Genomic DNA, 17613 nt, shown 5'->3' on the forward strand with positions numbered 1-17613 from the left:
TCAGGTTTGCAGGGTAGTGAGCATTAAAGTGAAAAGACTCATGAAGAAAATGTGGTACCTTTCCTATTCTATTACTTTTCCCAGTTCTTGGAAACTATGTGCAACACCCTTGGAGACACTGGTTTTCAAATGGATTTGTTGCATGAAAGCTGATTAATTTTCTTCTCCAAATGAGGGACCTGTTTCAAGAAACGTTGCATATTAAATTCTACTTACTGAAAATATGCATTTATGACATTTAAATTATATTCCCCAACGTAAGCACTTAATTTTATTATAATTCCTATCTTGATCTAACTTTTCAGTCATTACCAAATAAAACAGTGTGGATATTTGAGTAGAAGCACAGTGACTGAGTTGATTTTGAAGCTCCCAAATAAAAGCAGAGTAAAACCCTGGCCTTACTGAAATCAGTGAAGGAACTGCTGTAGCTTTTTCTGGAACCACTATTACACCCTTTACATTCTTTCTTCATCTGCCATGAAAGTAAAAATTATGAGATTTACTGTATTCTACAAATACTATTTTCTAGGTTTTAGAACACTTTCTTTAATTTCTTATTCAGTTTTCACTGTAGTAAATAAAGTAAGATGAAAATATATCTCAAGGTTTGTCCTGCATTTTGGCAGAAAATGTACAGAAAGGGAGTCTTCAGTGAGAGCTATGGCCAGTGAAGAGTGATGCTAAACCAGAAGCTTCATTACAGTGTTAAAACAGAAAGAACTTTGAACATTATTTTACATACTTTCCAACTTTTTTACTATTCTATTGTGCAAATGTATGCACACAAAATAACTTGCTCTTATTGCTAAGATAGTAATAATTTAATAATGCTGATAAAGTTTTTTTTTTCTCAGACATTACTCTGTGGGCAGCAATTGTTGGTGTCAGCTGTAAAACTGCTGATGAACACTGTTGTTACACCCCAGAAAACCAATCACACCATGGGCTGCATCCAAAGCGGCCACCAGAGCAAGGAAGGAGATTCTGCCTCTCTATTTCCCTCTCATGAGACCCCACCTGGAGCACTGCATCCAGCTCTGGGGTCCTCAGAACAGGAAGGACATAGACCTGTGAGTCCAGAGGAGGGCCACCAAGATGACCACAGGAATCAAACACCTCTCCTATAATGAAAGCTTGAAAAAGTTGAATCTGTTCAGCCTTGAAGAGGGACAGCTCTGGGGAGACTTTACTGTGGCTTTTTAGTACCTGAAGGGGGCCTGTAAAAATGATGGTGACAAATTTTTTAGACTGAAATGTACTAAAGACTGGTTTTACTGTCAACGTCAAATTCTGCAATCTCCTGTTAGAAAAACTTCTCTAGATTGTGCTAGAACCTGAAGGCTTTCAGGCAGTGCCTACAAGTGGAAAATACATACTGCAGTAGAAACATAACATATGGGGAGGAAAAATTATCTACCAAAGCCACAGAATAATACAGCCTGTTATTTTAGCCAGCTGCTTCGGTTTCATATTAGATTCTGCTGCCATATTCCAGTGACTCAGAAACAGAATCTAAACTTCCATTATCATTCATTAGAAAATGACTCCTGTCTGGCTCAGGATCATGGTATTTATGAAGTTTTTATACTGTTTGAAAGACTTTAATTTAATCTATGTTTCTTTTCATATTTACTCTCATGTAGGGAATGTCATTCCTATAATCAGAAACAGAAAATACTAACTGCTCATAATGAAAAATGCTGGACATCTACAGCTTTAAAGTCATCTCCATCTCAACCTTTTTTTTTTTTTTGGTTTTTTTTTTTTTTTTCCCCTGATGATGTTCTTTGCACATGTTTTCTCTGCTGACTTCTGTCAAAATAAATGCAGAAAATATAGGTCCTTCCAATTAGGCTTTGTGTTTCTCTGAGCTTAGCAGAGCTGCCCTACCAGGGGCAAGTCCAGGGGGACAGGACTGATTAGCGTGCTAGTGGAAAACCTCCACAAACCCACCCTCCACAGGAAGCCACAGAGCCAACAGATAAGGTGAGGATAAAGTGGGTACACTGCATTTCCTTCCTCATCTCCTGCCATCACACAGCAGAAACTATTAACTACTCCCTCTAAAACCACAGCAATGTCAAGCCCTGTAGTAAAATGTCATTAAAACACAGTTTAGTGTGAGACAGGGGAGAGCACAACAGAGAGCTGGAAGAGGCCAAGTTAGATGACAGTGCTTTAAATTCTTTCAAAACAGGTATTTGCCAAAAGAAATCACCATGCCCAGAATGACTGCAGGACATCACAAAGCTACTCTAGCAGGGCCTGCCAATGCAGCCTAAGGACACTAACTCATTCCTGATCCTCGTGTGGCAGCGATGCCAAGTCAGAGCGTGACACACCAACAAAGGGTCAGTATTCCACTTTATTCCACAAAATGCCTCAATGGTCTCTGCTTCCTTCTTATATTTGTCTCTGCTTCAATAGGCAGCAAAGTAACCATAAAAAGACACACCTTTTCATACTATCAAATAATAGGGTTTACTATGAAAGCATGTATTTACATAATACTCTGTTTCTTCCCATGAATTTTACCTCTTATCTAAAAACCTAAAATCAGAAGACCATCTTTGTTGGCGAATGTAGCTGTTACCCCTTGCTGGCCAGTACAAATGGATGGGAGCCTTTTAGGGAAAAGGAAAAAGAAAATTTATCTTCATAGTCAAGCAAAAATAAACTGTCCTTTGGGCAAAACACCAGGAATAAGTCTTGTTAGTGATGACTTTTCCTATGCAGCACATGCTGTATTTTGCAGGTTTTTAAAAGGTTCCATTTATGCATTTGGTTCTTAAAATATACATTGACAAATACTATCAGTAGAACATTTTCTTAGACAAACTGATGAATACTAAAACAAATTCTGGAAGTTTGAAATTCTCTGGTCTTCTATGTGATCTACACATAATAAGGAAGTATTTCTAGAAACCCTTTTCTGGGATTAGATACATGGGGGTTCTGACACAGCTAATTGATGTGTAGCCTTCAGATGCTTTGCAACTAACTGGCAGGGATAATACTTGGTTAAGCAGGCTTAAAATGGTTAATGGTCATGCCAACTCTGGATCTTCAGCCCACCTGCAGACCTAGTCAATAATTCTCTGAAGCGTACTTGGCAATCTATGTTTGACTGCCTCACTTTGAAGCTCAGGGGATACGTCAATGTTACAAAATAACTTAGTCGAGGATACTCAGCAGAAACTGTTTCTGTGCTGCCAGCTTCAGCAGGATAGCTGAAGTTGGAATGTGCATTCAGAACAAAAAAATAGGTTTCAAAAACACTGGGGAAGATTACAATGTGTCCTACATCACTACGCTCTGGATGGAGGAAAGAGCTCCACTCCCAGCACCAATTAATTCACAAATTATTAAACAAGCATTTTTTCAATAAATATTTAGCAATAATCACTCCAGAAAAGCTATAAATCTTGCACAGATGTTCTTATTAAATATGATTACCTGACATACTGCTGGGAGTTATGGATATGTAATCATTCTTGTCTTTCTTCTGTCACCAATGTCACCTGCCAAAAAAAAAAAAAAAAAAAGGGAAAAGCCCCCATGTAATATGTTCATAAATGCTCATTTTCAGAATACCATTAACATTTAACCAAGATGGAACCTTCTAGATCTTGAATAGCATGGTCAATGTCTGATGGCTTAACATATTAAATTCAAAGTACTTTGCTTAGCTGCATGAGATAACAAATGTAAATCAGGTCAAAAACATGGTGGACTGGAGGAGCTGTGGTTAACAGGGATTTAGAAGCTTATGCCTACTGATGCTAAAAGAAAAAAAAAAATCTTTTGTGCACTTCATGGAATATTTTCTGTTATTTTTTTTCAGAAGTTCCTCCAAGTCTCATATGTGACCTTAGGAGCTAACTGGTTTCCACTTTACAGCTTCTAATGATATGCATATACCATTACTCTTAGGTTCAGTAAAAACAGAGGATTCAAAGGAATTAGAAATTCTCTGTCACAGTTACACCAATTCTTACCCAGTCACTCAAAACCCAAAAGTCTACTGACTTTTACAAAGTTCTGAGATGTAAATAACAATTTTACTCATATGGTAGAAAACAAATTTGCATGTACTTAACACTTAACTTTTGAACAATGACATCTTTTATTTTATTAACAAGACATCTGCATCTGTGAAGAACTGAATCTGTCATTTTAAAGTCTTGTTTTTGATATTTAGATTGTGTTCCCCTTTTATATGTCCATACACACACAAACATAATAACTATACTCTTTTTCTGCTTGGTAGCAAATATCGAAGCCCTGTAAGCTAATTTAGTGCCAGGAGAGAAAGTCATGGATACCAGTTATGACAACATCCTTTGTCCGTGTCGGTATTTATACCAGCCCTCACGTTTTTCACACAGAGGCATCACAGGCAACATGCCCTTGTTCAGCCAACCCTGCCAAAACACAGTGCCCAGCTAGATGATCCTAGCTCGCTCCAACAATCCAACCCAAGCAGAGACAATCCTAAAGGCATTACTCCAGAATAGCGACGAGATCTTATTAGAATTTTAAAGTAAGAAATCCCGGGCCTACAAGTGACCCCAATACTCCCTGTGGAAAACTAGCCTGAGAACAGAGTCATGCTCTCCGGAACATCCCCCTGTACTCAGCACTGGTGGGGCCACACCTCAAATACTGTATTCAGTTTTGGGTGAGTTTTACTTCCCTTTAAAAAGATCATTGAGGTGCTGCAGCATGTCCAGAGAAGGGCAACAAGGCTTGTGAAGGAAACATGTCCTATGGGGAAGGACTGAGGGAGCTGGGGTTGTTTAATCTGGAGGAGGCTCAGGGGGAACCCCATCCCTCTCTACAAGTGCCCAAAAGGAGAATGTAGTGAGGTGTGACTGCAGAGAGAGGACCAGAGGAAACGGCCTTCATCTGAGACGGGGAGACTCAGATTAGATATTACATAAAGTTTGTCACTGTTAGGACAGTCAGGCATTGGAATAGGTTGCCCAGGGAGGCTGTGGAGTCACCATCCCTGGAGCGGTTTAAGAGGTATCTGGATCTAATGCTGGATGATGTGGTTTAGGGTAGTTCTGGATTGATGTTTGGACTGGATTATCTAAAAGGCCTCTTCCAACCTTGCTGATCCTGTCATTCTACAAACAGAAAACACCTCTCTTTTAGTGTTAGTGTGGAAGTGACATTTTAGAGAGGAAATAAAACCTCTCTTAAATTGTCCTGGTCACCGTTTTATGGTAAGAAACAGGTCTTTGTTAACAAACCTGTGGATTTGATTTCTCTCCCTCCATTAGGCATGTGCCACAGTCTTGTCCCTGTTTCCCTTTCCCTTGAAATAAATATCCTCCCCTAGCAGCGGGCTGAACATGGAGCGCTTCTGCTGCGTTCAGGCCAGGTCAGAAAGAGAGAGCAGGCGAAGGCAGGTAATTACCGGGTGATGAACGCGCCTGGGACGCGGCCCCGCCGCTTCACCTCAGCCCACGGCCCCGGGGCGCTCCCACGCCCGGGGCTCCGCTCAGCCCCGCTGCTGGAGACGGGTGTGAGGCAGGGCCACACCCCGCGCCCACCGCGGGCCGGGAGGAGCGGGGCAGGCAGGCGGCCGGGCAGCAGCGCCGTGAAGGCGGCGGGAAGGCGGCGGGAAGGCGGCGGGAAGGCGGCGGGAAGGCGGCGGGAAGGCGGCGGGGCCTCCCCGCCCGCCCGCGGCGCGCACCGCCCCCTGGCGGCCGCGGGACGGCCCGGAGCGCCATGCCCGGGCTGCTCCAGCTCCCCGCGCCTCCCGGCCTCAACCCGGCACGCCTGCGTGCAGCTTTAGATCACACTAATTGCTACTCCAAAATTTGGAATTGTTCATGATTAAAAAAAAAAACTCAAAAAAAAAACCAAAAAAAAAAAAAACCCAAAACCAAGCAATAAAGAACCAAGAAAAACCCAGCGAACATCTACACGCAAAACACCCCCACAAGACACAAACACACAGACACTACCTCTCCCAAATAAAAAAGTAGGAAATAAACCCAAACAAACCCATAATCATAGATTATCCAGACTATCCCACAAGGATCGTCGAAGTCCAGCTCCTGGGTCTGCACAGGACAACTCCAGGAGTGTGATCCTGACGGGTCCCTTCCAACTCAGCAGATTCTGTGATTCTGCGGATGGCACCATGTGGCTGAGAGCATTCTCTTGGACTCCTGGAGCTCTGACAGGCCTGAGACTGTGACCACTTCCCTGGGGAGACAATTTATTTTGTCCTTTCTAATCCCCTAGTAATCTGAAATAATTTCTCCTTGTAATATATTGTACTGAATGGAAATTACTGAATTCAGTATATAAAGTTCATTCTATTTGCAAAGCAAACACAATGCAAAACCTACTAAAGTTTTACAGAAGAAACTTCCTTACACATGAGGGATGCAGAGCACTGGAACGTGCCACCCTGTGAAGTCATGGAGTCTCCCTCTCTGCAGACATCTAAAACACATCTGGACATTTTCCCGTGTCACCCGTAACTGACTCTAAATGACCTTGCCTCGGCAGGGGGTTGGACTGGATGACCTCCAGAAGTCCCTTCCAACCCTAACAAGTCTGTGAACTGGTAAAATATGCACCAGTATATGTGTGACAATGTGTTTTTACCTCATCTTTTCTCCCAGGCAAGCCACCTGAGACTTCATCTAGGCTCCTAGAAAAAACGGAATCTCTTTAATCATATAAGTGAAGAGAAAATACCCTGTTTGATATTCCCATGTACAAACCATACAACCAGAGGTCTTTCTTTTTGTTGCTGACATCTTGTGGAAATTCAAAATCCTTCAGAGTTTGTCAATCCAGATTTGAGAGGATAAAAATTTAGATCAGACCTACAATTAAAATCAGACTCTGACCCATCCCACCACATCATGGGACGTTGTGAACCTCAACAATAAGCCATTTCTCAGAATTAAATTGTGGTTTAGTGACTCAGTGACACACAAGCATACTTGAAGCAAACAACTGAGTGTTTTAAACAAAAATTCTGCCCCTCCTGTAAATAATTATTTACTAAACCTAAAATTATTGGTTTTGCACCAATCTATTAAAGAGGATGACAAAAAAAAAGGACAAATACAATGTTCTTCAATGAATTCTGTACAAAGAGAAAAATTCTAGTTATCCTGGGAGTTTTGCCATTTTCCGTGATGAGACTAGGACTTGGCATAAAAGCAGCTGTCACTTGTGTAAAAAAACTAATTACTAAATAACTGTAAGAAAAGCTGGCCTTTTGTTTTGAAGCATTACACTAACATATCTAGCTTTGGCAGTCTTTTTGAGTGCCACAGTATAAAATGGAGAGTGTGCATCCTCTTTTTCTCCTCACACCTGCCTAGAGATAAAGTTTCTTGGAGCAGGTCTTGATGTTGATGTTAATGTACAGCATCTCACCCATCTGGCACCTCCACTAGGTCAATTTAGCAGCCACTGAAAGATACACAGTAACTGAGCCCGTTTGTAATACCTGCTTTGTGGTGATGATTATTTAAACCATTAAAATTAAAATTATAATAAATATTGATTAAAATCATAGTGATACTTAAAATCTTGTATGATTTTAATAATCTTCCCAAATGTCTTGGGATCTTTTCTGAAGGATGTTTTTATACTACATTTTATATGGCAGAAGTAATTTCCTGTTTTTCTTTCCAAGGAATGTGGCCCATAGATGGAAACATTGTGGAAATACAGAACTATTTATCCATTCTGGCACATACATAGCACAGCCTTCTGAAGGCACAACAAAGCTTCTACTTCACACTAGCAAGAATATTAAGTGGTGTCTACATTAATTGTAGCCAGTGCCTCTTGAAGGCATAGTTGTGTAAGATGTTGGAGGAAATCAGGTTCTTTTTAAGAGTCTACAGCTAAAAGTAGGTGAGCAGGCACAAATGGGAAGGATGAGGATGAGTCACAGACGAGTCGCCACTACATCAGGCCAGTAATGTCTGGGGGTCTTTACGGACACTGCAGAGTAAGTCTCTTTCATGCCAGAAGTGACACAATTTTTATGGTAAGCTTTGCTAATGTCACAGGGAGCAGGCTTTGTTTGATTATCTTCTGTGTGTTGAGCACTTACTTGCCCACAAAAGAGCTACCCAAGGTCTCATGGCTCTGAGTCACAGTCCCTGAGCGCTGCAGCATCAATTCAGAGGCTGCTATCTCACATGCCGCATGACCTCCCTGCTAGAGAGTTGCAGCAGCAGACTGAGCACTGTGCTCCTTCTCCATCACTGGCATTATACCCTACTTTTTCTTCTTTCTTTTTTTTTTCTTTTTTTTCCCAAACAAGATAGTCATGATCACATTGGATACCTCAAATGAACGCAGCAAAATGCATACTGCATCCTGATTTGGAGTATTGTTTTAGACCTACAGCCCTGCTCCAGGAAAATAATATTCTTATAATGGCCCTAAATAAATTATAAAAAAGAGACATCTTTGGAATCTTCAGCTCCTCTGCCCTGAATAGGTCTCCAATACAGAAGCACTGTCTAGCCATATTGCCAGTTACTGCACATCCTTACTTTTTCCATAATGAAAGGCAATTAATCAATTAGCATTAATCAGTGTAGTTAGGTGCTTTCCCACTTTCATCAAGTGCCTCCTCCTTCACAGGAATGCATCAGATTAACCAATGACTATCTAACAGAAGTTTGCTGCCCAGGGGACGAGGGTATTTTTGACCATATTCTGATGCTTCAGCTTTAAATGGTGGCTGCCTCTAGGCCAGGGCTAGGGTAATTTTGTGGTTTGAATCCTGGTTCCTGTCCATACCATGAACCACACACCTTCTGGAAGGCCTCAGGCTGCCCTTCCCACTCATCAAGCAGCTGCACAGGGTGGACAAGCACTGCTGCCTCCTGTCTCTTCTCAAGACAGGAACAGGTGGGAAAAGCGATTTTGCACCTTTCAGAAGCACTGACAAGCTGCCCAGCTCCTTGCTGGACTGCTCTTTGACACCTCCTTTTAAAATCCAGAGGAAGGACCATGGGGCAACCTGGCTCATTTGCACAAGTCCCTCCTGTAACCCTACCTGCAGTTCCTGATGTCTCTGGTTTATTCCTGCACTCTTACACAATGCTCTTACACAAAACTCTTGCCAGGCTGCCTCCAGGGAGGCTGAGAAGAAGGGCGGGCTGCTGGCAGACCCGGGGAAAGCCTGCCCAGGCTCTGGGAGCTGATGAGGGCACTGAGCAGGAGAGCAGAGCATGGAGGTTTTGAACCGGGCACAGGGGGAAAGCTCCATCACAGCCAGAGCGAGAGCCACAGGACACCAGCCCCTCTTGCCCTGCCATTCCACAACTTATGGCACTTCCTTATTTTTTCTTGGGGGTTATCCTGGCTTGGGGTGATGAATTATGGGATGTATCATCTGAACATTTTGTTCTGTAAACTCCCTCTGTGAAAGTCGCTCTCACTTCTAAGTTCGTCTTTAGTGAAAAATCCAGAGTAGCAACTCCCGCATCAGAAAAAATTACAAGGTAGCCCATTATTGATGCCTGAATTTTTAAATTTGTTTCAATATTTAATATTGCAATATTTAACAGCAAAGCAAAAATTAGTATTTTGGAGCAAGCTATACAGAGGATTTTGCAAGTTATACATATTCAGTATAAAATGTACTAGACCATGGCTTATGCTACATGATACATTTATCATGTTCCAGCAGTATCTCCTCCCTTGCAAAACATAATGAACAGCTGTGCATTGCATGAGAAATAAAAATCTATCTAGTTTTCCAAATATGTTTAATTGAAAGCACCCATAAGAGCTAGCTTGTAGGCACAAGCTCAGAAGCAGGCTTTGACTCATGCTTTTTTATTGCTAGTATAGGGCAGCTCACAAGGACACAAAAACATGCAATAAAGCATAAAATCAAAACCACAGTGCACTATCTGTATAAATACTTGCAGTCTATCCTGAAACATAAGAACAAAAAAGCAAAGAGCTATTGAGCTTTTTAATAGGAATGTCCAGTAATTCTGTGTAATATCCCCTTCTCACAGACTTGATTCATGTTCAGCTCTGTGCAGGCATCAGCAGATTTTTTTACAGCACAAAAGCCAGAAAATTATTACATGCAGACAATAAGTCTCATAAAAGATAATGGTAACTTCACTGTCCAACAGGTTTTTGAAAGCTCTTGTGTTTCAATAAGAATATCTGCAGGATAAACACTACTGAATTGTACAAAAAACCTAATTCCTCCTATAGTTGCATTGTAGTAAGGCTTTGGATCGGGCATATGGTTTGTAGGACAGCCTGAATGATAAAGCTGTTGATTTGAATATAGCTACAAAAAAAAAAAAAAAAAAAAAAAAAAAAAAAAAAAAGAGACCCAGCACTGCAAAATAAAATAATGCAAGACAGAAGCAAGATAGAAGTTGTAGAAGCTGTTTTTATGATTTCATCAAAACTAAAACTTAATGACTTACTGCACTGGGGGAAATAGGTATTTTTGTATGTGAAAAATATAATAATGAGTTATTATGCATGGAAAATATAATAATGCATTTCTTCACAGGCAAAAAGAAACAGAATTTTAGTGTCTGTTGGTCTCCTAGTAGCCTGAACAGATTAGAAAGGCAGTTTCGTAAGTATCATTGAAAAAACACAGATGGAGACTGTAATATTACCTTTAAACCACCTGGGCATCAAGCAGAAAATAGAATATGTAATTCTCCTCTTGCCCTGTACTTACAGAAATGAGTAATGTTATCTCATTTCCAGAGTATCTCAAATCACCTATTATCACAATCTGGAGCTGTTGACTGCCCCTAAGATCTAAAGGCTCTAAGAAATCTACTTACATTCAGCTTAACACCAGGTCAGCATAATGGGCTGCAGCCTTCTCTTCGCTTTACTTCATCCCCTAGCAGACATGTCAGCTCTCCAGCTCTTTGCTTTGACCTACTACATGTGTACACAGGAGGGCATGAGAGGAGCACAGAACTGGAGACAGCCCCGTTTAGCCACTATTCCGATAACCAGGCTTCTACTGCCCCTGAGTGATTTTCTTAACATGAAGTATTACTGTATGAGCTGTTCTGCCAGAGTAGCTGATCTGTAAATTAAGTGATGTTTCTATCATCAAAGATTTGTGTTAATTCACAAAGACCTCTACCAACTTGAATAAATATCCAGTTGAGCAAGAATCCTGGAGGACCATGAATGATAGAAAAGCAAAGGGGGGAGGGAGGGAGTTTATACAAAATATCTCTAATTTGAGTGATAATTTTGTGGTTTTTTGAGATATTTCATGGTTTTTGTGTTCTTTCTTTAGCACACAGGTGTTCCATTCAGACAACAGCTTTGACATAAACCTTTCCTTGTTTGTCTGTTTTGTTCTGTTGACTCAGGAAACATAAGCTCTCCCTGAAATTTCATCATGGGACAGTTTATCTTCGATGCTAATTTCTCTTATTACTCACTTAGAAGTGTATATTAGATGAAGGCTGTCTTGAATTACCTACCTACTTTGCAACTGACTGACGTTAGTTAATCCCAAAGATAATAAATTTCAAAGACTTTCCTTGAAACTGGTGAATTTTCCCCCTTATAATGCAATAGATAAAGAAAAAGGATATTTTCTAAATGTCAAGAGGGGAGGTACCTGGGTAAATCTTGTTAACATAAATGCATTTTGTCAGTGTATTTTATATATGCTGTGCCTAAAAAAAATCAGTGAAGCAGAAATGAGTATGTTCTAATCTACAAATGTCACTCTGAATAGGAATAAGTATTACCCCAAAGACTGGTACTGGCGTTTGTTTGAGCTGTTTTCAGGGATTCAGATATGAACAGCAGAATTAATTCAGCTTTAAGCTTTCTGCTTTTCTTAACCAGAGCTTCAGAAAGTCACCATTTAGTTGAAAAAATAAATTCTAAAATCATAAGAAAAATCTAAGTGAAAAATTGCTATCTGTATTGCAGGCTTTGAATTACAGGGTGCAAATATATAGAACTTTGCATAAAACCTTGGAAAACAAACATGCTTTTACAGCTATAGATTTAGCCTCATGGGTTTTGTCTATTGTGTGACTTGATGAGTTTCCAAATTTGATTCTACTTTTCCTAAAAACTGATTGCTGAATTGCCAAACCACTGAATTCTGAAATGTTTGACACAGTTTCCGGACATTAAATACATGGCTTAAACTCAATTAAAATTGGGAAAAATTTTGAAGCAGTTGATTTTCAACAAAATCAAAGTAACAGACCAGAACAGTAAGTTATTTGTTTTCTAAAATCTATATCCCCATCCAGCAAGAACTATGGTGGGAGAATAAAGTCTAGCAAGAATCTGTGCAAGATCCTTTCCACAAGTCAAACTGGCAGACCTAGAGCCTTTGCCCACCACTCCAGAAGTGGCTCAAGAGAAAATGGCATCAGAGGGTTGATGAGAGTGTGACACACACCAAAAAAAGGACAGTGCATCTCAGGATGTGTAGGTTCAGGCTTTATATCAAGCAGTAAAGCAGAAAACATCATAGAAGGCAGATTGAAAGCACACATATTGAAGAGACATAAAGAAGTATGACTAATAGAAAGGGGGGGACAAACATGTAAAGTTAAATGATTATGGGGATGCACTGACAGATATCTGTTGAGAGTGAACTATGGCTGGAAAAGTGATGAGGAAGTGAACACAGGGATAGCCATGCTCAACAGAGCAAGGAATGATGGAAGAATGTGACTGCTATGGGAAATTTGGTCAAATTATGCTAATGGTTACTGGTGAACATGTAATTAGGTTAGCACGCAGCTATATTTAGAAGGAAAAAAATCATACCTGGTTTTAATTGATATTTTGAGATGGAAAAATTCATATTGCTATTTCTGAGGTTCACCCAAAGGCTTATTTTTCAAAAGAAAAAATTCAATGACTTCAGTAAAAATTAGGCTCAGACTGGAGAAGGCTTTCTGCAAACATTCTCTCTGAAATTTCAAAATACAAACCACATGTTTCATAGATACATCAATACATTTATAATTATTATAAATAAATAAAGAGTTTCAAGTTACATGGCAATAAGCTAGTGGTCATATAATATGACTGTATTAAAACTATCTAAATGCCTATTTGCTTCTGGTTTTGGGCAGAAAAAAGTAATGGAGAGAAGGAATAATAGTGGTGAAAATGAAGTAGAAGTTCTGATTTCACTTTTTCCTTTAAACAGAAAATTGCTCATACCCTCTGTAATGGCTTTGTCTGTATAACAGCACTGCATGTAATTAACTGGATTTCAGCTGAGGATTTTCACAGCTCAGAAGTTACTGTATTCAAAGTTCTATTCCTTTTTAATTTTTTTTTTTAAATAACAAACACATTATGGCATATTCCTAACTAAGTGATTCGCTGATTTAATCTTTAAGGCAGGCAGAGTTTCCTAAGAGGTGTGTTCTAATCTCTATCACATCTTATACCCTTTTTCCTGACCTCACTGAGGGCCAAATGCAGAGAGTGGAGGACAACTACTTCTTCTCAGAAGTTGTATATATACTGACATTATGAACAAACATCATAGATGTGCACCTACTTTTGTGTGCAGACTGGAAATAAATCACACAGCCTAAGCATTAACAATGGCCTTTCAGTATGTCTGATAAAACAGTGATTTCTTCTTATTTTTTTACCCCTCTCTTCTTATCTGATGCCTCATTTACAGCTAACAGTAATAGAATTAAGCCCAGAAATTAAAAGAAAAAGTTTAATCACTGATGATTTCGCTCTCTCTCCCAAGCAAACAACAAAAGTCCACAACCTTTTAACCTTTTCCATCCTATTTGCTAATTACTTATTTTCTAATTAACCCATTATGCATCTGTCAGTGTGTTTTAAATTAAATCACTTTAATTGCTAGTAAGTAGGGTTTATTTAGTTCTTGGTATGGCTGTATGGGGTCATGAGTGGGGAACTGTTGAACCACTCTGAGTTACAGGTGGCTCTGCAAAACTGCTGAAGTTGCTGAAGATAAAGAGGAGTTAAGCTGCTTTCCTTAGGTGATTTGATTTTAATGTCTAGTGGCATATTTCTAATGGATAAAAGTTTACTGCAAATACAGGAGGGCATTTTTTTATTCCTATTATGTAGATCGCATCAGGCATTAATTTGTTGCTTGAAATAATTTTAAATAAATGGATAATTATGCTAATAGTTCTAGAAAATGCCAACACCATAATTCTTGCTTTGAAATGCAACACAACTTTATATTAACAGCTGAATTTCAAAATAAAGTGAATAAAGAAGGCCTAACACATGGGACACAGGGAGTTTTAAGTATGAGGCTAACAGTCAACCCATTAAAAATGTTCATGCAAAACACTATGAAAACTGGTGATAGCTTTAAGGATAGACATGATGTTTAATGAGGACAGACATAAAAGATTTTGTTCTCTGTAGCACAGCCCCCTTCTACCCCTTGCATGACCGGACTCGCTTCACTGACTCTGCAGAAAATACCCACTTTTTGATAGGTTAGTTTTGTGCTGGGTTAGTGAGTTGAATTATCCCTGTGAGGTGGCTGGTGACCACCACAGCTGGCACCAAGTGGCAAAAGACCACAACTGCCCGAAGTCAAGATGAGGTTCACCTTGTCTCATAAAATGGCACACCAGAGGAAAGCAGGATAGGTAAATGTCTTTTGTAATAAGTACGGTATTTATGACTCTGAGCATTGAAATTACTTTTTAATTGCTAATTATTTCTGAAGCTTTCTGAAACACCTTTGAAGAATATAAGTCTGGCAGTGTGAAAAAAAAAAAAAACCTGAAGACAACGTAATTCATTATAACTCTTTTTGTGTTTAGACCCTTATACATTGAAGAAAGGCACTATAAAGTGCTACTTGTATGCTCTGGAGAATGACAGTATGAATTGGTAAAGTCAATCTTCCCTTTAGCACTAAGTAAAGCCATGAATCTAGTACTACTGAGAATAGATTTCCAGCAAGAACCCAAGTCCACATCATTGCTAAGTTACCTAAATGTAATAGTGGGTCAAATAAATAATAAATGCCACACAGAGGAAAGACTTACCAGACAGAGTTAGCTAGCTGAAATTGCCACACAAACTTTGTTCTGAAAATTTGTTAACAACACTAAAATTCAAGACCAGCCTAGACGTTAAATGTCCTTCCCTGTTTCTATCAGGAAAAAGCAAGTGTGTGAGATCAGGAGTAAAATTAATAAAAGAACAGAATAAATAAAATAGCTTATGGAGCACACCTGAATAAGACCTACAGTAACCCATCCAAAAGACAATATTTCTGAGCAATGAGGAACCTGCAATTGACCTCTTCAGCTTGCTATGTCATCTATGTATTTTATCTTCAGCTACAGGCTACCAAGACATGGCTGGAAGATTCTGGTGCAGCATTTTGTTGCTGCCAGATTTCTACTACTGCATTCACCTTGATACCCTCCTTGCTGACCTCAGTAGCTCCACGCCTCCATAGGCAGTATGCCTGGGAAGCTCACCTCACCCCCCAGTCTTTGTGCCACTCCTTGGCAGAACACCCTATCCCTGCCTTTGCTGTGATGGCACTTCCACTGTGAGACAGCTCACAGGTGCAGAGGAGGAACATGAAGGGCTGCAGAATGATGTAAATGAGAATGGGACACTTAATTTTTTAACAAGGAGCTTTTGGACAGCCTTCAGGGACAGCAAAGCCTGTCCAACAGAAGCCATGAAAAGCTCCACAAATAGATGTATCTTCTGTATAGAGTGTGAGAATACATTCAGAAAGCCTAAATTTGCTTTTAAGAGGTAAAGAATCCAAGATGCAACAACAGAAGTGCAATAAGACTCAGAAAGATATTTCTAACAGCTGATTCTGAACATGCTTTAATATTATATAACCCATCATAAATAGATCCATATTGACCTGTCCTGAAATGATGAGGCTTTGGGCAGGTGTTCTAGAAGCTTAGAATGACAGAGAAAGCCAAACCACTGAAAGCAATGACAGCTTTAAGGGTGGCCTGCTTGTAGGTGCACAGAGGCATAGGTCCTTGCTGGAGACAACACACAAGGAATCCAAGCCTCTGGAAGAAAAGCATGGAAAAATTGAGCAGGAGAAATTAAATTGTAAGGCCCTGTTCAGCAGCACCTGCTTCCTCTGGGTTGTGAGTCTAACATGTGAAGCTGTTTTGCTTTCCTTGGTTTGCCAGTAGTTGACTCATGTCTTTCCAGTTTCACTATTGCCTGCATTCAACCCCAATTTATGACTTAGAGCATGTATTTATCAAAGCAGTAAAATAAGGGGTCTTGAAAGGCCAGAGGGAGGTCAGTATGGAAACAGCATCCTTCCAGTCTCTGAAGCAAAACACTTGTATGAGCAGATACACTTTCCCCAGAAAGCACACCAAAAATCACATGCAGAAATCTTATGCACCTATTTTATTAAGTTCATTAAACTCTAATTACTACAGTGTTTCATGATGGCTATGTGATTGAGGTAACATTAAAGGTATCAATCTGAGTTTCTTTGCTCTCTTGAGTCAGTGGGATGAGCTAGGATTTTCTTTGAATACATAATTCTTCCTCCTCTTTTCCAATTGATCTCTCCTTCTATTCTAATTCCACATCTTGTCTTGCAGCTGGATGCTGCATTTCATTCTCCACTACCAAATACTAAAGCCAAGGCCCTGACAACTCCATCTCTGTGTGCTGCTCCTGTGCATCTGCTGCCTGACAAACAAACAGATCCTTGAAGAGCATAGCTGCAAGCAGGGGCAAACACCATTCAAGGAAAACTTTGTTTTAAGACACCCAGCAGAGATGACTTCAAAGGTTAGCAGGAAGATGCTGAATCCCACCTGGTATGGAGTGCCAGGGGCAAGACAGTGAAAAAGCAGGGAATGTTCCCAGAGGTGCAGCACACTGAACAGTTCCAAGGAACTGAAGAGTTTCCTGGTTAAAGCTCTACATAAACACACTGCAGTGGTAAGGGATGGAAGATACAAATGTGAAGATTACCCAAGTCAAGTTACCAGATGAATTTTCACTGCTTCTCTCAGGAAAGATTGCCCTGAAAATAAAAACAAATAAGAAGCGAAATAGAGTCAAGGGAAAAGCCACAAGCAAAACGAGTCCCAAACACAAGACAAGATGGAAATCACTACTTTTTCAGTAAATTTCAGTCCTCCATTTAGCACCAATTCTATATAACTAATATGCAGTTTGATTTTAGCCAGACACTCAGAGACAGTTTTTATGCCACTCATATCAGTCAGGAGAAGCAGAATGGGAAATCATTCTTGTATTGCTGATACTGAGGCTTCCCATGATTTATCTCAGCAGCATCACATGGATATTAAAAAGGACAGTGGAAATACATGATCTTAGAAGTGATATTCCACATACTTCCCACCAGGCTTATATGGAAACATGCTAAAATAAACACCACAGACATTCTTTTCCTGTTGCTTTCCATAGTGTCTCAAGCAGAAAAATATTAAGTGTGAAAAGCAATACACCAGTCTAAATTAAGGATGTGGGCATTTTCCCATCCAGTGATGGGAAGGAGCTAATCTATCACAGCAATTTTAGAATTAATAAGTTTCATAAGTATTAATAGAT

At 39.9% G+C, this 17613-nt stretch overlaps 1 protein-coding gene across 26 annotated transcripts in view; it reads right to left on the minus strand.

Moving 5' to 3' along the window:
• Positions 1-17613, minus strand: part of THRB (thyroid hormone receptor beta) — a 169323-nt gene that overhangs the window by 45800 nt on the left and 105910 nt on the right. For 22 of the 26 annotated variants that reach the window (XM_030264983.4, XM_072925722.1, XM_072925705.1 and 19 more), the window contains one exon: positions 3460-3524. In XM_030264983.4, the coding sequence (XP_030120843.1) occupies positions 3460-3466 (7 nt within the window). In that variant the 5' untranslated portion in view covers positions 3467-3524. Of the gene's footprint in view, positions 1-3459; positions 3525-6021; positions 6046-16850; positions 16875-17010; positions 17063-17613 lie in introns of those variants that run through there. The other 4 variants (XM_072925714.1, XM_072925713.1, XM_072925724.1 and 1 more) reach the window with 3 other exon arrangements.

The sequence above is a fragment of the Taeniopygia guttata genome, chromosome 2 (genome assembly GCF_048771995.1).
Source record: "Taeniopygia guttata chromosome 2, bTaeGut7.mat, whole genome shotgun sequence".
In the NCBI taxonomy this organism is placed as follows: domain Eukaryota; kingdom Metazoa; phylum Chordata; class Aves; order Passeriformes; family Estrildidae; genus Taeniopygia; species Taeniopygia guttata.